Source organism: Misgurnus anguillicaudatus, chromosome 11 (assembly GCF_027580225.2).
Source record: "Misgurnus anguillicaudatus chromosome 11, ASM2758022v2, whole genome shotgun sequence".
In the NCBI taxonomy this organism is placed as follows: Eukaryota; Metazoa; Chordata; class Actinopteri; order Cypriniformes; family Cobitidae; genus Misgurnus; species Misgurnus anguillicaudatus.
In genome coordinates this window covers 31,006,426-31,027,982 of record NC_073347.2, presented here as the reverse complement: position 1 = coordinate 31,027,982, position 21,557 = coordinate 31,006,426, and the positions used below count along the sequence as shown (strand labels likewise).

Below are 21,557 nucleotides of genomic sequence, written 5' to 3'. Positions count from 1 at the left end.
TTGGATTGAAAAGGATCGAACCCAAACCCTGTTTGATTGAAATATAAAGGGATAGTTCACCCAAAAATGAAAATTCTGTCATCATTCACTCTCACAAACACGCATACATTTCTTTGTCCTGATGAACACGAAGGAAGATATTTTGAGAAATTGGAGAGTTTCCTGCGCTTTTGGGATCCACAACAGTCCGGTGCAACCAGGAAAGACAGAACAACACAGACAAAAGGAATCGCTGCAGATGTCTATTTAAAAATTATTTAAGGTGCACAACAATGGCTAACGTTTCGATGCACAATTACATCTTCATCAGAGTCCTGGTATTTTGAGAAATATTTATAACCAATCCGTTTGTAGACCCCATTTCCTTTCATAGTATGAAAGAATAATCGCTACTAAATGGGGTCCACGAATGGTTTGGTTACAAAAATTTTCAAAAGAACAAATAAATGTATTTGTGTTTGTAACAACATGAGAGTGAGTAAATGATGACAGAATTTTCATTTTTGGGTGAACTATCCCTTTAACATTGTTGGGTCAAACATGAACATGGCTGCGTTCAACCCTTTTTGACCCAACACTGTTGAAAACAACCCAGCATTTAAGTGTATCAGTTATGGTTGTTTTTGCAACCCATAAAGATTTTCCAGGCCAAATGACAAGTAAATATACACTGAACTTGACAGACATGTCTAATTTTGGCACCACTGTCTTATATAATGCCAACTATGCCGTTTTGTATCCTTTGACATTTATGATTCAAATTTCCTGGGCTGTGTTGTACACAAGCTTAGTCACAGTCCAACTAACACTAAAGACCATTTCCTAATGTTCACGAAATCAGGCCCCCAACAGACGCCAGAGCAATGAATTATGTGTATATTGAATCACACACCATTTCTGTAGTAGGATTTAGTTGAGTAATTTCATGTATTTTGAGCGTAAACCCGCTTTCAAATTAAGATTTTCAAATTGCATACTCCATACATCATCTCATGACACTCATATATAATTGTTTATATATATATTTCTTGCATTTTATAAACTTTTATCTGAAAAATGAGAGCTATGCAACCGCCATATAGTTGTATTTCTGTCCGGCACCGTTCCAATTTATCATCACGTCCAATTTATCTGTATTTTTCTGGGACGAAAAACAAATGGCAGTCATAAGTCCCAGAAATAAAATTGAGACATTACTCAAAATAATGGCTCACAACAGGTCATCTCTTGTGGCAAAAAACAGGAAGGAGATTGACAAATTGTCATAAGACTACGGGTTTCATTGCATGGTTTAAAATGCAATGGTGTACACGTGAACGTCACTAAACGCCTCTGACAGTGAAATTGACAGCAGTCAAAATGTTTATGGCTCTTTAAACATTTTTATTATACTTTGAATGGCAAAAATAAAGTTTTCCAGTGCCCCAACCCCCACAGCCCCAAATGATTCTTTCAGACTTAACATAGAAGCGACATCGATAGTTTAACAAAATAATTTCATTTACAAAATGCATGAGGAAACGTGAGGATTTGCTGTTGAAGTTAGTGTTATATGTGCGGCAGTCTTCAGGGCCGAATGTGTGGTTCTCTTATTGTACCAGTCCAGGACTTGTTTCAATACATTTATTGATCTACAATTTACAAGAAACATGTCAAAGTCTCGGCTCAGAGGCCAAAACACATTATGTACATCTCCAAGCTAACATCTTTCATCAAAGTTTATTTTCTATGTACAGTGCAAATGTTTACGTCATAGGCAACCACAATTTTTCTTTTAGTATTATGCTGATGTCCTACTATATTGTGTAGATGAGAAACCTATGATGGTCACAGATGTTTCTTGCGGTCAAACCGTCCTCAGAGAGGCTAGAAGAGAAAAGCAGAATGTGGATTTACTTATACTGGTATAACATTACTACATCTCCGTCCTACGAGCCCTGCATCTAACCTACCAATGGTAAATGATTCAGAAGTCGATCTACAGTGACGTCATCGTAGCTCTCTCGATAAGTGGTCTCTCCACCAGTCGATTCTTCCTGTACACTGGGCGGGTCTTCTTGACTGAAAATATGAGAATAAATGTTTAAAAAATGTACACAAAAAGTGTTTATGTAAAATTTACAAGTCTATATATCATATGAAGACAAACTTTTCAGGGAGTTCACTGTTAAAAATAAAAGAGCATAACAGGTTCTTCACAGTGGTAGATATTCGCCACAGATTCCGCAAAGAACCATTCGGCCATTTTTTTTAGAATCTAAAGAACTTTACAGAGATGTTAAAGGGATAGTTCACCCAAAAATGAAAATTCTGTCATCATTTTCTTCAAACCTGTATACATTTGTTTGTTCTGATAAACACGGAGGAAGACATTTTGAGAAATGTAACCAAACCATTAAGGAGCCCCATTCAGTTCCACAGTATTCTTTTTCTATGTAAGTGAATGGGGCTCATGATTGGTTGGGTTACAAACATTACTCAAAATATTTTCCTTCGTGTTTATCCTACCCAGTCTCACAAAATTATTTACCTATAGTCACATAATTTTTTGATTCTTTTGCGTGATACTGTCACAAATTTCTGCGTTTTTTTTTGTGATCGTATCACAAATTTCTGTTTATGTGTCATTTTCACGTATTGGTTACTCAGCTGCTTTCAAACCATTTTCGCTTCGGTTTAGGGTTAGATTTGGTGTTTGCATTAGGATGTCACTTTAAGTATTGGTTTATACAATTTTTGCTGATTTTTTTATATTTTCTAAATTTTAAACCATTGTTGCCTGGCGTTAGGGTTAGAGTTGGGTTTTGGTAAGGATGTTATTTTATGTAAATCTAACCCTTAACCGAATTTGAAATGGCAAGAAAATAGAACAAAACAGTTGAGTAACCAATACGTGACAATGACACATAAACAGAAATTCGTGATAGGATCACGAAAAAACACGGAAATTCGTGACATTATCACGATAAAGAATAAAAAAATTACGTGAATATAGGTACGTAATTTCGTGTGACTGGGCTGGTTTATCAGAACAAAGAAATTGATCACAGAATTTTTATTTTTGGCTAAACTATCCCTTTAAGGGTTCTTTATGGAACCATTCAGGCAAAAAGGGTTCTTTATTTTTAAGAGTGTATATACAGATAACAACTTTGTACAAAAGGTGTGGCCTGTGAAAGTAAGGGTGAGTGTTTGTTTGGTACCTTCTCTTTCCTGTGAGAACAGAGTTGAGATATTTCTTCACGGCCATCTGCTTGCGAAAGCGGCTGTAGTTATCTGTGAATATTGCGTCTGAATGACGCTTCATCGGTGCCTGGTCCTCCATCAAATCATCACTAAAATTTCACAGGGAACATCAGAAATCCATTACATACTGTACTGAAAACACAATGTACACGATTGTGTGTGATTCATATCAAATTATTGATATGAGAGATCATGAGAAAGCATTTTACATTTGCATGTGCTTTTGTTAATTTCTTAGACGTTCTGATATAAAGTACAGTACAGAGCACTGTATTGCGCAATAGTCATTCAATTAATTTGCATAAGTATCTTAAATAAGTATTTTAAATAATTCTAAATTAATAGACAGCCTTATTTGTTTACCATATTAATAAATTATAAATATATCAGATTTTTTAAAGCAAAGGAATAGTCGAATTTTAAATCAAGCATTTATTTAAAAATAAAATCTAATTCAGATTTAAAATCTTGATTTTGCTCATGATTACCAAACATGAATATAAACCAGTTAAATTAGTATGCATGTGCAGATTCCTCACCTCTCTGCTGAAAGACCATCTAAACCAGTCTGTTTGAGTTTACTAGTTATCTAGACCCCAAGGTGGTTTTCACAAGCTTATCTGGTTTAACTAGTTTTTGAGGACATTTGGGCACTTGTCGAATGGTCGGACTGGGAGAACAGCTAGATCAGTTAAACACCAACCTTCCTAATAAAGGTGATTAAAAGTTTTTTTCACAGCGATGCCATAAAAGAACCATTTCTGGTTTTTCAAAGAACCATTCAGTAAAAGGTTCTTGGACAAAGCATTTCTTTCATAAATTTTTATAATCTAAACCTTTAGTGAAACAGAAAGGTTCTTCTGATGTTAAAGGTTCTTTATGGAACCATACAGCCAAAAATGTTTCTTCCCAGCAAGCAATTTTGGCTAAAACAAGGCAAAATTTAGGCTGACAGTGAAAGTCTAATAGACGTCTAACCATGGCCCAAGAGTAGACGATGTGTATACATTTAGAAGATGTCAAAGAAATAAAAGCAAACACCTTGAACACCTGTAGACTTTTCTTACATGATAGAATATATTCTCCAGGTTATTTTGGCAAAAGCAGCATTTAACCAAATTTAAGCTTATTTAAGTTGGTTATTCATAGCTCGACTTTTCTCGGTTTTTGCTTGCTGGGTTCTATGCCATCGCTGTAAAGAATCTGAGTTTGGCTAAGACCCATAAACCACCTTGGGCTGGTTTTGTTCAAAATCCAAACACTCTGCCGGGGATTTCTCTAACATGTTTGGTCCAGATTGTGAACATCATACATTAGCATAAATAAAGTGGTTTTACCTGACTCGCTTTCCAATCAATGACTCCAGATATCGTCTGGCGGACAACTGACCTAAAAGTTTACTGTATCCGCTTGTGAAGAGACCATCTGCATGTCTAGGATCTCTGCACAAAAACACAAAAGCAGCTCTTAATAACCTCACCACATCATCTTTTTCAGTCGCTCTTCCAATTTGGTCTAAAAGCTACTTGCTTTAATCATGTAAATGCACTTTAGCAATGTTCACAGTACCTCTTACAAAAAGTTACCATGGTAACCACAAATTCCCTCAATATACCACAATCACTTCACTTATTATTGTCTCCCATCAATATAATAAAGATATAAAACAAAATGACCGAATCACAGAGCTTTTAACACTGTGAACAGTGAATTATTTACTTATTATTATTTTGATAACATGACAGTAGTTTGGAGAAACTTGTGATTTCCATGGTAAATTTCTCGTTTTTGTAAGGGCTGCCAACAATAAAGCATTCAGGAGTAGAATTAAATAACCTTAATCAAAGAATACAATGTAATAGCATTGTTATGCTATTATATTGTATATATAATACTTTCAAACTATGATATAGGCTACACTTTATAAATCATTTTATATTTACTTGAAAACACAGGGGCGTGTTTGATTTAGGCTAAATACTGAATGAAATTTAATTGAAATTAATTAAATATACAATAAGAGGTCGACAAATCACGTTTGTTGATTTTTTTTCAGAATCTTTTCTGAGGAGATTCACCTGCGCTCCTGTGCGCTTTGATGTCGCAACCAACGCGCGCGCTTATCCCCTCTTATGAAACAACATAGAAAAGTTAATTTTGTTCTTGGTTTATTGGAATGAAGGTCTTACCTCATGGAGGCGTAGGGTAAACTTAGGGTCCGGGCATAAAAAACACTGCAAACGGTTATGAAGAGCAAAAGCTGAGAGCCGTTCCTCACGAGCATCGCTTTAAACCTGCGCGTGTATGCATACATGTGTTAGTTTGCATAAAATACAAATGGAACGTAAAAGAAAACATTTACCAAACACCAGTAAGAATTAAGTTTACTTAAACTTGCAGAAAAATTTGTAATTCATTAATTATTCCTAAACTAATTTATAAATAATTGCGCTTTATTTCTATGTCATTAAAATTTGCGTAGAGTTTAAGATTACTTTAGTTGTTGAGTAGCCTAAATAAATACTTATAAGACAATATTACTTAAATGACAAAAATATTTAGACAATGTTACTTGTGGACGTACTGCGTAAATGTAAGCGCATAGGCTATGTATAAAAATAACGTGCATATGAATAAAACAAATATAGCCTAAATGTAAGTAGGTATAAAGTAAAGCGTAATAATAAATTGAATGAAATGAACTTACATGTGCAAAAGAGATGTGATCCGCGCAGCTGAAACAGTCAAAGCTCCAAAAGTTAGCAGGTGATTTGTTTAAGTTCCTTTAGCTGCTCGTGCGTCTCTTTGAATAGTCTCTCCTCTCGCCTGGTTTTATATTGCTGAATACTTTCCATCACACAGAAAGACAATCAGATTTGATAAGCGTTAATACGTCACGAAGAAAGTCCCATTGGGATGCATGTTGTGTTCGTCATTGGTCGGCTGGCATGCTCAGTTCATGAAGCCAATACGCGCGCACACTGGTGAAATTAGGTTTGCGCCTGCCCAAAATGTTTTGTGTCAATCCTGATGATTCATTCGGTGCATGGGTGGCCTTTTCTCAAAGAAGTTGAAGTTTTAAGTTGGAAGATGCATGAAACAATAAATGACTTACCAGCATGAATTCCGTTTCTAAAAATTCCAAACGAATGCCAATCCTAATTTTCATATCATCATAATATTCAATCATATTTACACTAGATAGATAGATAGATAGATAGATAGATAGATAGATAGATAGATAGATAGATAGATAGATAGATAGATAGATAGATAGATAGATAGATAGATAGATAGATAGATAGATAGATAGATAGATAGATAGATAGATTATTTAGCTTCTGTGATCTCATCTTAACCCCAGCTTAAGTCTTTGCTAATAAAATCATCTTGAGTTTTAAATCTATCAGTGCCAAAATAATGGAAAAACATTTCCAATTGTTATGATGACACAAAACAGACGCTTTTAAGGCATCAACACAGGAAATGTTTACATCCTTACTAATAAGTGGCCGGACAGTCCCTGAAGATGGTTGCCCTAATTGTGCAATTCTCATTTAATTACTCGCAGTAGCTTGAAGGGGCCTGACTCGTGATTGTTCTCATCAATGATTACATCGTCTTAAGGCACTCCCATATGGAGAGCACTGGTTTTCACATTTCCCTGCAGTAACACTTACCACTTGCCCTGTGACCTTAACAACATTTTAATGATTTTAGGGCCTGGAAGCTTGTGGTTAAGTGATTAATGAGGGACGTACAGCACAGAAGTGTTGCCAATAAATCAAGTTTACAAATAGTCTGATAGTGAGCCGTTGTCTAGTGAAGGGACAGCAGTCTTACATCTGCATGTTGAAATCATGAAATTATGGTTTCAACGTTAGTGCACATGCTTATTGCACTGTAAGTGTTGCACATACATACAAATTCAAAATTCTGGCTTTTATATTTTTTGATCTTCTCTACCCATGTTTTTTTGACCTTTTGCATATTTGAATGTCTCTGACATAAAAGTGATATTCCTCATTTACCGAATCGATATGCTGTATTGTAATCTGTTGCTTATTGGCATTTTCATGATGAGTGTGATATGTTAATGGCTGAAGAGCCAGATCTAATTCACAGCACATTTGTAGTCATGAAGAACCTACTGTTGTCTAAAACCCTTGTGACAGATCAGTTAGGCAAACATTTAAATGCATGGCAGCTAAAGCTGTAAATATATCCATACATCTTTTTACACACAGGACATTAGTGTCAATAATTTTATCAGAGCTTCATTATGGTATCACAGCATCATGCCTTTGAGACACCACACGGCAAATCATATTAGTCTTTTTTAGCCTTTCCTTGACCATCCATTTAACTTTAAATGATCCATCTAACATATAATCATCAAAATTCCCATAGGTAAAATTGCCCTCTTCTAGGATTGGTTTTAAAATCATTATAGACATACCATAGGGATTTAGTACAAATGTGTAATTCTAATTGTTTTACTCCACTTTAAAATGTAATGATTTCCAAAGGTGATACTTTATACAGACTTGTACTGAAGACATATACAAGAAACTCAGACTCATCTTTTGGACATCATCTCCCACATATCAGTTTCCTGCAATTCTTCAGCATTGCTTGTGTATTGCATATTTTGACTTGGACAAGTGATGGCACACGATTATTAGTCAAATATTTATTTTGTAGTGTAGTTCTTCAGTCGATATTGGCAATTTAGCTAAAGGCCGTGTGTGCTGTGAAAGTCGTGGGTTTAGTAATTCACCCAAAGAATTTGAAGGACTGAAAAACAGTCCTGTGGTGACGCTTGCCATATGTGTGACAGGGAGGAGCTTTATTGAAAAATAATCAAGTGAAATGTCAACACTGGAGACACATTCTTTCAGCCACCTAGTGCGCAGTAAGATTTCCTGTGAGTATTTAGAAAAAATCGAGAAACCCTTTTCTCATTCTATTGAATTCATATTGATCTCAGCACATTTGTCTCTATTTTCTATGTGTCAGAGTTTATGGGAAATAATATACGTGAAATTCACTACCAAACCCACCGACCTCTATTTAGCAGTTTCAAATAGAATCTATTTCGCTATTGATTGCTTTACAAATAAATATAAATAAGATATACATAGCATGCATAAAATTCGGTCTTGCATTTTATTTTCAAGTATAGATCTTAAATTGAAGTAGCAGCATAAGCAATTAAAAAAGTCTCTGGAGTTCAACTGAAACTGAATTGAAAATTTAGTTTTCTATGGCATTTATATTTCTAATTATACCCATTATGTCCTGTCAGCCTTAAAGAGCAAAATACTGTAGAAAGGCAACGTTATCAATAGTTTATGTCATTGTGTGGTCAGACCTATGACAACTGCTGGGGAAAGAGTTAAAGATGTCAGTTTGATATGCAATCATTAATCGACTGATTAAAAAAATCAACAAAATTTTAAATTATTGTTTTATGGATGTACTGGAAATAAAAGCATAAAACCATTTATAACATATTCTATTAATGCTACATTGGTGATTTATTGTTTAAGTGTGGTTAAATGGAGTGTAATTGTAGGAGCTATTAAAGGAATAGTTCACCCAAAAATGAAAATTCTGTTATCATTTTCTCACTCATATGTTGTTACGAGCCTGCATAAATGTCTTTATTCTGATGAACACAAATGAAGATATTTTGAGCAATGTTTGTAACCAAACCGTTTGTAAGCCCCATTCACTTCCATATACACTTCCAATACTATAGATAGGTGAATGGGGCTCATGAATAGTTAGGCTTACAAACATTCTTGAAAATATCTTCCGTGTTAATCAAACAAAGACATTTATAGGTTTGTGACAAAATGAGGGTGATTAAATGATGACAGAATTGACATTTTTGGGTGAACTATCCCTTTAAAATGATTTGTGGAACAGAATTAAACAGAATCAGAAAATCTTTATGAACAATAATATGTAGATGAGTTTGTTGTTAGACACACTCAAAATAATTTAGTAAAAATTAAATTATGAATTTAATATAGCTTTCATTCTTCCGAAGTATTTTCAGAAATAAACACTTCAGACTTACAGATTTTGAGTTTGACACAAAGATGTCAAAGCTTTCCTGTCCACAAACAAAAACCTGTGAAAAGTACAAACCTACTGCATTCTTTGAAATAACTTGGAGTAAATATGGTGTATATATATATTTATAAAACGGCTAGTTCCAATCCTTGATTCTGATTGGTCAATAGGTGTGCTTTATTCACAATAAAACACTGCTATGACCGCTTCACCCAACGGTTCTATTTAATATCACTGCACCCTTAGCAACACCCTTAGCAACACATAAACATATAATGAGACAAAGTCTGAGAGCGGGTTGTTGTTTTTATTTGAGCTTTCATGTTATTGTTCGCAGTCAGGGACTATTTTTTCTAGCGGAAGGAATGCTTTTATTGATTTAACTTCATGAAAGTTGCACTAATATTTTTTTTGCTTTAATATTGTGTGGTAACCGTTTTATAAAAGCAGTAGGGTACTCGAGGCAAGTGCTGTGTCGTGAATAAGTAACGCCTGAAGGGGTTGCGGGCACTCCGCTTCGCGTCGTGCCTAACAACGCCCTTCGGCCGTTACTTATTCACGATACAGCACAGCCTCTCGTACCTTATTGCTTACATATATATATATATATATATATATATATATATATATATATATCAAAAATATTGATATATGCGTTTATCACACTTAAAACCACCACTGACTGCATTTTTCGCAGCTGCCGTGTTGCTGATTTGTGATTGGTCAAACAGTCCGGAAGTGCGTCACGGGCTACCAATATGTCCGCGTTCATTTAAAACGGCGAAGTGAAGTGTGCCCGATCGCTTTTCACTGCATACTTCTGTCAGTTTGTATGTTGGGCGACACGAGGAGCCGATTCCAGAGGCAGAGGCATCTGTTAAAAGAAAGAAGCGCACATCAGGACAGAAAACTTGATTATTTGTTATTAACAGGTGTGTGTTTGAGCGGATGTTGTTAGCCGTAGCGCAGCAGCTAATGCTCACTGACAGACTAAAGGAAAGAGGTTTCGTGTTTTTTCTCCGAATGTAATAAAGCTGTCACTAATGCTCTATTATGTTTGATTCTTTGGTAAATGCAGTAGTTTTGTCTGTTGTTGGATTTTTTTAGCTAAAATCAGCGCGAAAGAAGGACGGAACGTCATGTACATCATGATGTACATAACGTTAGATGTTGATAGATAACTGTTACATTAATCGAAGCGGACGAAATGATGGAGATCTATTTGTTTCTTTATATGGTGTAGCTGTGAGTTTATTTATGATTATTTATATTCTGGTAATGCTTTACAAAAGTTATATTTGTTAACATTAGTTAATGCATTAGCAAACATGAACTAACAATGATTAATACTTCTACCGCACTTGTCTTATTAATCTTAGTTCACGTTAATTGCAGCATTTACAAAAAAATGTAAAAATAAAAAATTTTAACTGTTAACAGTAGTTAATGTGCAATGAATAATTTTTTTTAACATAAAATAAACAAATGACGAATAAATCTATGTTATGCTCCAATCCCCTTCACCACCATCCTCCAGAGGACAAGCAGGTTTAAAGGATTAATCTGTGTGTGCAGAGGTTATCTGAGGCAGGTGGACAGACAGCTGGTTAATACATCTGTCCCGTATTAATGTGTGTGTCCTTTATCCACAGAAATAATGCTGATATTGGGAACTCATGTCGCACGTCTATGAAGAGAGACCCACAATGATAGCCGCAGGCGAGTTGCAGTCGTTTGTCCCGTTCGGTCGTGAGCACTGCAAAAATCACCCGAATGCTGTGAACCTCCAGCTGCGGCAGTTGCAGCCGGCGTCTGAGCTCTGGTCCTCTGATGGGGCCGCTGGACTCGTGGGGTCCCTTCAGGAGGTTACTTTACAGGAGAGAGAGAAGGTAGCTGGCCACATCTTCACACCATAGGACTAAAACAGTTTGATGTTCACAAGCATCAGTAAATATTTTACGTGCATTTGTCAGGCCCAAAGCAAAGTCCCTTTATGGAAGTTGCGCCACTTGGCGGCCATGTTTGCATTGCCTCTGGACAGTTATTTCAGTCATCAGCTGTACCTTAAGTTTAATTTCTCAAATTGTGCTAAATTTCTTTTGTCACAGGTGGGTGATTCTTACGAAATCCAGATTTAGAAGGTGTCCGGCAGCATCAAAATTTTTAAAAAGCCCTTGAAGCCATTTTTTTTGCACATATAAGATTAAGGTCTAAGCTTACTATTAGCATTATTTTTAGAAGATTTAAAAAATATTTCCTATAGAATTATTAAAATTTTTAGATTATCGTTATAAAATGATCATTACCGCAACATGATATTACCTTAAATATATGCATTTACAAACTCATGTTTCAGTAATGAGAACTAAAAAGCTGTGTAGGTACTATGACAAACAAAATTTCAACTCTTATCTGGGGAGAAAAAATAAGAACTGCTTACCTGGTAGCCATCTTGAGTGTCACAGTCAATTTTTAATGTTAGTTTCTTGAGGGCTTAATCAATGATTGAAAATTGTTGCGGAGGATGAGAAAATTGGTCTTGGACACCTACATGTACCAATGATCACCAAATACCACATGTTTCTTTACTGTAAATGTTTATAGTATAACATGCACCAAAGCTTTTTATTTTTTAGATTTTTTAATTATAAATATTTCCATGTCAAAGAACCCAAATCCGGTCATGGACACGTTGCGGTAATGAAAAATTTCCCCTTAAATGTGGCAAAAACAACAATATTGGTTTGTATGATGTCATTTGAAATCATGTGCAAAATAGTACATGAAGAGATGTTTGTAACTGTATGCTTTTTATTTTGATACTCTTACTTTGCATTTACTTTTTTTTATCAAAATGTTTCATGACACCTCATAAGTCTAATTTCGCGAGAACCACCCAGTTGTTTTAGCTACTATGGATGCGCACAGGTTGGCAAGCGCTTCACGCGACTCTATACATAGCCCCTCCCTCTGAGAATAGCAGTCTTTATTGACTGATGATTGGATGGTGGTACATCTGTTGCCCGAGTGGCAATATTGAGCGTGACATTGTCCTATATTCATATTAACAGCGTTGCTTAATCTTGTTGTATCCAATATCTTTGCCCAAAGTGACTTACAGCCCATTTACATTTTTTTTTTATTCAATGTTGAATCTATAACCTTTGCACTGCTAATGCAATGCTCTAAAACATCAGCTACAGGAAATTTTGTATATACTTGCATATATCCACTTTAATTTTGTGGCTTTAGTATATGTCTAGCTTTGTGACTTATTTACTTCGATATATTCCACACAAATGTCCTGTTTGTAAGTATACGCAGCAAACTTGTGTTGAATTGTGGTATGAAAATTTCATATCATGATTATTGTGACCAAAGTTATCACGGTTATCAATATTATCATGGTTTTGTTAAAATGAGATGGAAATGTTCAAAAAGAACTTATACACACACTGAAAACATTTGAACAAGTTTTATTTCTGAAAATCACAATTTAATATTTTATGTCCCTGAAATTATTTCTGTGGTAAAATAAATAAATCTGTCTAATAAGTTTACCGTGAATGAATACAATACATTATCCCTTAAATGCCTTGTGTCCAAAAAACTATGTTGCATGTGCGCGCCTGCGTCAAACTGATTCTGGCTGGGCAGGATTTACTGCAAGTTTTCAAAATCACGGTAATCAAACACGGTTGTAATGATAATACAATTTTAAACGATAATACTAACCGTCAGGTTAATCGTGAAACCGGTAATCGTCCCATCCCTACAAACCGATTTGGGCCCTGATTTGAAAGTAGAGAAGACCTCTTGTCTACCTTGCATCATCTTGTCATCATTGGCCGATATTGAATGCATTGTTTGTATGATATGTATGATATTTTTGGGATTGGCAGGAGAGATGGCAGCTGAGGAAGGGAACGGCTGCTGATGGGGTTCATTATGAGGAGGAGCTGTATGTGGCCGGAAACATGGTCATATGGAGCCATGGCAGTAAAAATCAAGCCTCTTGTGTTTACAAGGCTTTCACTGTGGACAGCCCTGTTCAGCAGGTACTAACAACAGATTCGTATATATATTGATCGGTCTAAAAATTATACATTTACATTTATTTATTTATAATTAAATTTTGTGTTTTTTTCTCGCAGGCTCTGTGGTGTAATTTTACTGTCCCTCAGCCTAAAAAGGATGGTAAGCATTTAGATTTTTTGTGTGTGTTAATGTGGAATAGTTGTATTAATGTTGGCTACTCTTTTTATTATTTGACTGTCAGGGATGCTTGTTTCTGTCTGGTCGGTTGCCAGGCACTGTGATCATTTTGCAGATTTGACCTTTGTATCTCAATTGCTTCAGCTGCACAAAGGTCATGGGATCGAAACCCATGGAACGCACATACTGGTATAGCTTGTAATGCACAATAAGTCAGTTTGGATAAAACTGCAAAATGCTTAAAAGATAAAGTGAAAAGTACAAACCGTCTGACTGTACACTTTCTGTTACTTGATTGCTCTAACTTAACACTGTTCCCAGCTTTATTCACCCATTGAGTTGATATATTTTCTTTTGTGACATTTAGCGAAAGATGTGGTGGAGCAAACAGTGTGTATCGTCCAGAGCACCTGTGTGAACGTTCACAGCACGAGTGGGAAAGACTTTATATCTCCACTGCCCTTCCAGGTCAAAGGATGCAAACTTTTCTGTCTGTTAAGTTTCTATGACTCGCATATATATATTTTATTTTTCTGTGTCGACTTCAGAAGATATTCAGTAGAGACAGTCACAGCAGAACATTAGTTAGTGTCATCAGGGATTGAACCAGCCTGACTGTCTTTTAAGCTCAGTGACGGATGTTACGTTGAAGTTGTCTATTCATGAGGCATAATGGGTTATTTGGCATGCAGACAGAAATGCATTTGAGTTAAAGAACTGCCTGTATTTAGACAACACAATTTACTGTTTTGGCTCAGTCTACTTATTTTACACGAACATGCTCTGCTGCTGATGTAGTTCTGCTGTCTCTGGGGCTTTTTGGGAACATAACAGACTAGTTGTGACACATTCATGCTTTGTATAATGAATTTATTAAATGGGCAATGTTTTACCATTTCTTTGATCTTTAGAATTAGTATGTGTCGTCTTTCAGAAGACGAACCATATTTGCAGCTGACTGAGGAGTAATAAGGGCATATGTTCTCCAAGTAGTACACAAATTATTTTATTTTCCAAGATCAAGGATGACGTCTTCTCATGCTATGACAATGTAAACATTACTTTTCAGGTCCCTAAAACTTGCAAGCATCCCTTTTTCTTCTCACATGAATCTTTCTGATTTAGGTCTCTACTCTTTGGTCGACAAAGTTTGGTCTGCTTTTAGAGCGCAAAAACATCACAGCTGAAGGTCACATGAGCCCCAGCAGGTATATACATGTTAATACAGTAACTAAGTGTATGGTTGGACCAATGAAGAGTATGATATTAGCATGTAGTAATCGTATCTCTTTTATTAGGGAACCTCTTCCGACGCTGTTCAGCATGCTGCATCCCTTAGATGAAATTGCACCTGTTGTTTGTAAGTCAACAGGTAAGGCCTAAAAGAAAATTGTAAGATTATCAATATGTATAGCACCCTGTGTGTATTGTAAATCTGACAGTACATCAAGGATGTTCTTATATTTAGATTTTAATCTGGTTTGGTGCCGTTCTTAACTCTTTCCCCGCCAGTGTTTTTAAAAAAGTTGCCAGCTAGCCCCAGCATTTTCTATGATTTTCACAAAAGTTTAAAGGCAGGGAATCACATTTGATCCAGAAACATTTTTAGTTATTCTGGTTAAAAGTCTCCTTACATCCTAATAGCAATCACTATGTTAAGTTGTTTATGTAATCTGTGAAAGGCGTATGACCAAAAAATGTTCAACCAATCATAGATCTTGTTCCGAACGGACGTTACCTTTTTTGTCCTTCATCCGTAAACGTAATTTGAATGCCACCGCGCAGCCTGTTCACGCAGACACCATACGTCATCGGCACGCTCACGTGCGCTCACCTCCTGTCTGTAAACAGAGGGAGAACGGCAAACTTTCCTGCTGAATTGACAACGTGCACAGAGCCACAAAACTAAAGACATCTTTTAAAACAACAACAGCAAAAACTGCCTGGATCAGCAAAGAGCAAAAACCCAAATTAACATCAGTAACTTTACTGCTTTACCATGAGATGAAAACAGCTGCAGGAGCTGCAAAGGGTCTGAAAGGGTCGTTGCTCTGTTTATTTTGGTAAGGTAGGTAGGCGATGTGTTTGTATTGAGATGGATTTAGATATTCTACTTTGATGAAACATTGTGTTGCTTATGAAATTTGTGTTAGTTTACGGATTAGCGTAACGATATCGTTACTACGTCTACACAACCGAAAGTGTGCTCTAACTAATTCTGATGTAATGTTTATGTTGGTTATTTTGGTAATGTTATTCACTTTGTACTGCAAAGTTTTCTTACTGGTGAAAGAGACAAGACTTGTATGATACCCTGGCGAAGTGCATTCGGCACAGAAATACTCTGAAACACGCCCAACTGCATTTTTGACACTTTGCCTACGTTTAGCATGAGGAAACAACTCTATAACTGTGTTAATAAGTCAGAATGCTTGAAATACCATTAAACCCCCCCTTTAAATATATAAACATACAATATATCAAATGAAAGGACCGACCCTCTGCTTTAAAAAAAACATTTCATCCTACTCTTATTTGTTCTCTTTTTATCACCTCTCAAATATGGGTAGGTTTCTTCAAAAATACAAAATTTTGAGCAAAAAGCTAAGAAAATTGCGTTTTTGTCAAGGACTTTTGATAGAGAACCGATTCAGAACGATGATCAAAACATACACGTAGTTTGAACTGTTTGACCTAAGGCGTTGCTTCCGGGTTTTATGAGTTGGGTAAGAGCGCCATCTGGTGGATAATAGCGGAAACATGCTTTGCCGGAATAACTCATCATTGGCAGGGAAGCATTTTCACTTAATTGACTAGTTAACTCGTCAATGGCGGGGAAAGAGTAAATATGATTTAAATCAACTTCATTTTTCCACCAAAGCCTACTTCTTTGGCACTTGGAGATTTTGCATGATGTTGAATTGACACCATTACTTCAATAATTCAGCTCTAATGCCCTGTTGTTGACATCTGAGCGACTGACAGTGAACTCATGACTTTCTCTGAATGCTCCTCTCTGATGGCTCAGGTCTGTTTGAGTCACGGCTCCAGTATGTCTCAGATAGCGCTCTGAGAGTCGTGTTCACGTGCCTTGAGCCCTCCATCATCATGACGTACGACACGCAGCAGTGTACGCACACCGTCTGGGCTCTGCGTAAAGTCACACCTGAGGAACAGCCATCTGTCCCATGCTTCTGTTTCCTTATGTTTTTGTGTCATAAGTTGATATGTCAGGTTGCTCTTCCTCATGTGAAATGTATTTCTTTTTATGTTTTTAAATACATAACAATGTTATGTTTGAGTGGTTTTAACCTTAAATAACATACAAATATGACATTTTCTTTACAAATTAATAAAATGCATTAAATGTACTGTATCATAAATGAATCAGTCATACAGTCCTATTTACAGGTGACGTTTGTATATTTTGCAGGAACAGACCACAGTTTTGAAGTGTCCGGAGCAGCCCGGGCCGGTTCACACACCCGGTGCAGCCCCCAGCTTTCTCGGCTCCCACCTGAGAAACGTAACCCGTCTGGATTTGCCCGCCTCACCCCTTCACTGCCACGCCCTACACAATCAGAGCCGAATCCCAGCCTCCCCCGGCCTGCACTCTCGTGTGCACTCACCCAGCATTTCTAACATGGCTGCTCTCAGGTACAAAATCATAGAAGTTTTTAGTAGAACAAAATTAAAGACACACTTGTGTAACACATCTTAATTTGTGTCTGGTGGTCAGCCGGGCTCACTCTCCTGGCATCGCCACACCCTCCTTCTCTGGAGCTCACCGCTTCAACACGTCGTTCCACACCCCGTCTCCGCGAGGTCACAGCATCCTGGCTTCACCCAACAGCACCCTGAATGAGACCGCCCTGACGCCCGAAATGGAGCCCATTCTCCCAGACCTCTGCATTGAACAGCTGTGGACAGAGACCAGTGCTACCTCCAGGTCTATGACCTGCATATAGATATCACAAAAGAGATATATATTTATTGTCTGTGGTCTCCTGTGAACAATGTTGTCTGCTTACAGGGAGAAGGCCGGCCATGCGTCTAAAGTCTTTATCACCTCTGACCTGTGTGAGAACAGGTACCTGTGTTTCCTGATCGAGTCCCACCAGCAGCTCAGGTGCATATGTTTTTCGTTTCCTCAGGCATGATTTTTGAAAAACACTTTGGGTCGAGTACCAAAACACACTTGTAGCCAATCAGCAGTAAGGGCATGTCTACTAACCAACATCGTTGCCTGGGTTGCATATGCGTGGGCGGGTCTATCAAAAGAAGGTCCAGGTTCTATTGGGGTGAAGCGTATTTGTTTAAGTGATTTTAAATGTCAACATTGGTCTTCAGAGATTATGCACCCTGCCTTTAACTTTTTTTTTTTTTTAAATAAGTTTGTTTGTGTATATGTTGAAACTTGAGTATTATTATAGGTGGAGCTCAGATGAACAAACAAAATAATCAAAACACATGAAATGTCCCTGTTCACAGGTGTGTAAAATTTCTTGAGAGCAACGAAACATCTCAGTTAATATTTGCATCAGTGACCATCATCAGTGCAAAAGATGCTGCGCCTCTTGAGGTGAGAGCTGGAACATTTTATAAAATCATAATTTTGATTTTATTATTTAAGAAAGCATTTTGGTAGTTTGAATTTTTTTTCTTTCACCTATGTTAAAGTTAACATTGGTCCTATTTTTAAAATACATCAAATACATTTCTGATCTTGGGCATATTTCATCAGTAATCACATTGTAATAAAAAAAAAAGTTCCTAAGTACCTAATGGGTGAGTAAATATTGGCACAATTTGTATTTGTTGTGTAAGCTGTCTCTTTAAGGGTATACATTACCATTTTACCGAAGTATCGCTCTTTAGTATCTATAAAGAATAGTATAAGCAGTCTAATTTTTTGTACGTCAGCTGTAAGTGTTGTCTTTCTCTGCTGTCGTCATCAATGTCGTCAATTTTCTCTTTATTTCTTTAAGGACATTCATGCCATGCTGGTGCTGGAAGCCAGTGGGAGTCTGGTCCTTTACACGGGAGTCACACGGGTGAGCGTTATTGACATTATTACGGCAGTGCCTCATTTATCCATGCTCAGGTGTTTTGCTGTGAAATCTCAGACTAAACTATAGTATGCATTGTATTCTCCATGCATACTTCTCTTTTATTAAAATGCCCAAAGGCATCTGTACATTAGAGTCATTGCTCACAGCTTGGTCTTCAGCACATCACATCTATCATGTTCCCCATAAATCACCAGAGATTTGAAAATTGGTTGTAGGTGAGTCACTCATATCTGGCTGAGAGTCACGTGATCTAGAGAGAATGCGACGATTGTTTACAGACATTGAGGCATTTCTATTTATACGGTTAAAATAGAAGTGATAAAACTTTAAATAAGGTTCCATTAGTGAACTACATTAGTTAGCATGAGCAATTAATAGTATTTGTACAGCATTTATTCTTTTTAGTGATGTTAATTTCCACATTTACTAATACTTTATAAAAAAACAAAAGTTGTATCTGTTAACATTAGTTAATGAAATTAAATGAACGAACCACTAACAACCGTATTTGTATTAACTAACATTAAAGTCGCAAATGAAATTAAAATGAAAAACTGTAATTTGTTTTGGAATATTGTGGTATTTATTTTACAAATGATTTATTTGCGAGGTTCATTGTTTTTTTTAAATTCATGTGCGCTCATAATCTTTAATCAAAAATACAAATCTTGAAACGATCTCTCTTTACGTCCAGTCATATGGTTTGGCAGGTGTGCGAGTTCCAGGAAAAGATTGCAGCGATTAGCAGATAGCAACATGATTCAACTTCAAACGATCCAATCTGTTCTTGATGGACGAATTCAAGTCCAGCTCTGCATTTTTTTTCATTTCAAAAGCCGTTTCTGATATACGTCACCACTAGGAAAATAAGACAATGGCTACTATCATTTCATGGCGACTTTAACAAATATTAAAGGCATTAACAATGTTAACAAAAATAACCTTTTGCCAATATATTCATTTGTTTTAATGAAGGTGTACGGTGTAGATTTTAGTGGCATCTATCACTGAAGTTGTGAATCGTTTCAGACAACATAGTGACGAAACACACTCTTTAGAGCAGTTTGTCCATTTTGGGCTACTGTAGAAACATGGCGGAAAATGGTGACTTCCAAGTAAGTGGACCCATGGTGTATGTAGATAAAAATAGCTCATTCTAAGGTAATAAAAACATAACAGCACTGAAAAACAAATATGATTATCATATTACATTTCTGTCAGTAGATCCTCCTAAGATTTATACATTGCACCTTTGAAAAACGGTGGGCTGGTGACTTCTTTTTTGAGGGCCCACGATGCAAAGCCCACAAAACATGTATTTAGCATGTCATGTTCGGCGCGTTTTGACGTCATGTCAAAATACATGGCTGCTGCAGATGCTTCGAAAAGGTTTATTATCTTGCAAGTTTTTCGTGAATATAAGCTTCTCTTTTATCATAAACCCTTTCAACTTGTGTGCAGCAGGCACGTATTTTGACATGATGCACATAGGTTTAACTGATGTTCGAACACACATTTTGACATGACGAGCCACACACAACACTCTGTCCGAACACATATTTTGAATATGCCCCTCGGAAACATGCAGTTATCACCATACAACAAACAAATCAACCAACAATCAAAAAAGGAAAAATACAATAAAATAAGTCAACAAAATAATTTAAACAGATATAAATATATATAAATGTCAGTGGCGGCTTGTGACTGATCTTCCGAGGGGCGCAAATTCAAGATATGTTTTCGGGGTGTCGTGTGTTGTTTTCAAAATATGTGTTTGTTGCGTCATGTGAACCATGTGCATCACGTGTTTTGTCAAAATAAGTGCCTGCTGCACACGTGTCAAATCCATTTTTGATAAAAGAGATGCTCACGTTCAAAAAAATACCCGCAAGACACTCCCTTAACATTAAACTCTGATTACGCATGAGATTATGTGAGTATCTGACAAACGCGAGCGTCTCTTCTATCATAAACCCTTAGACTGCAGCAGACAAGACACGTGATGCACACAGGATCACTCGACGCGCTGAACACATATTTTGAAATTAAAAACCACACACATGACGGGCTACATGCATGTTGTGACGAACTTCACATCGAGCGCCCTCGAAAAAAGAAGTCACTGGCCGCCACTGGTAAATGTAACAGACAAAGAAAATAATAAACAACACTTATTTCTCAGTGTGTTTATATGATTGATTTGAAGAGCACCTCTTTTCTCAGTTGCCTATAAGCATCAGATGCATCTTGTTTATTTCATTTTGTTAAAAAATGGGATTCCATATCTCCTCAAAGGTGCTATATTTATCTTTTAGAATATAACATATCTTCTCCGTTGTCACAGTACTTTACCAATGTCTGGGAATTTAACACATTTCTAATCCAAAGAAATCAGTCATTTTGCTTGTAATATACATATAGAAAAAATATATATAATCTATAAAGATTCGGTTTCACAGGGGTTAGATGTGTTGACTAAGAGGCTGTTTACACTTGGTATTAACATGCGTTTTCGTAGATCGGATCACAAGTGGACAACATTAATGCTAGGTGTAAACGGTGTTCAAAACGTTTTGAGCTCATCCACTTTCGACCACTTTCAACCACATCCAGAGGTAGTCGAAACCACTTTCGATCGGATCGCTTTTGAGTTGTGGAACACACATGTGGTTGAATGTGTTCGAACAGCCACACGCGACCGCCTTCTCTCCGCCCATTTATCTAATCTGAGGTACTGAACAATAAGTTTTACGTCTTTTCTGACTTCTGGCGCGGACACATGGTGAAGAGCGATATTTTTAGCCTTTCATTGATAAAACTAAAGCGGTTGGTCTCCGCAGTTTCATTTTGCAAGCGTGTGAAAGTTGCGCGATCCTATTTCATCAATTGCGCTGAAAATTCAGAGAAAGCTCTAACAAATACACTAACAAAACACTG

At 36.6% G+C, this 21,557-nt stretch overlaps 2 protein-coding genes across 2 annotated transcripts in view; one reads left to right on the top strand and one right to left on the bottom strand.

Annotated features, from left to right (window-relative positions):
- Positions 1-1,362: 1,362 nt before the first annotated feature.
- On the bottom strand, positions 1,363-6,111 carry vip (vasoactive intestinal peptide). Its single transcript, XM_055171271.2, has 6 exons — positions 5,954-6,111; positions 5,436-5,540; positions 4,584-4,688; positions 3,204-3,335; positions 1,953-2,061; positions 1,363-1,866 (listed from the first exon to the last, which is right to left on the bottom strand). Coding segments are annotated over exons 1-6 (462 nt in total). The 5' UTR covers positions 5,956-6,111; the 3' UTR covers positions 1,363-1,857.
- Positions 6,112-10,063: 3,952 nt separating this feature from the next.
- Positions 10,064-21,557, top strand: part of anapc1 (anaphase promoting complex subunit 1) — a 74,061-nt gene continuing 62,567 nt past the window's right edge. The window contains exons 1-13 of the mRNA XM_073873531.1: positions 10,064-10,262; positions 10,983-11,219; positions 13,233-13,388; positions 13,485-13,527; positions 13,913-14,013; positions 14,671-14,753; positions 14,844-14,917; positions 16,574-16,722; positions 16,985-17,202; positions 17,285-17,494; positions 17,579-17,674; positions 18,037-18,127; positions 18,534-18,599. Coding sequence (XP_073729632.1) covers positions 11,007-11,219; positions 13,233-13,388; positions 13,485-13,527; positions 13,913-14,013; positions 14,671-14,753; positions 14,844-14,917; positions 16,574-16,722; positions 16,985-17,202; positions 17,285-17,494; positions 17,579-17,674; positions 18,037-18,127; positions 18,534-18,599 — 1,500 coding nt within the window. The 5' untranslated portion in view covers positions 10,064-10,262; positions 10,983-11,006. The remainder of the gene's footprint in view (positions 10,263-10,982; positions 11,220-13,232; positions 13,389-13,484; positions 13,528-13,912; positions 14,014-14,670; positions 14,754-14,843; positions 14,918-16,573; positions 16,723-16,984; positions 17,203-17,284; positions 17,495-17,578; positions 17,675-18,036; positions 18,128-18,533; positions 18,600-21,557) is intronic.

Coding starts and splice junctions, on each gene's coding strand:
- vip (XM_055171271.2), bottom strand. Junction 4,689..5,435: donor TTACCCTACGCCTCCATGAG/GTAAGACCTTCA, acceptor GTTTTTGTGCAG/AGATCCTAGACATGCAGATG. Junction 3,336..4,583: donor TTGATTGGAAAGCGAGTCAG/GTAAAACCACTT, acceptor GTGAAATTTTAG/TGATGATTTGATGGAGGACC.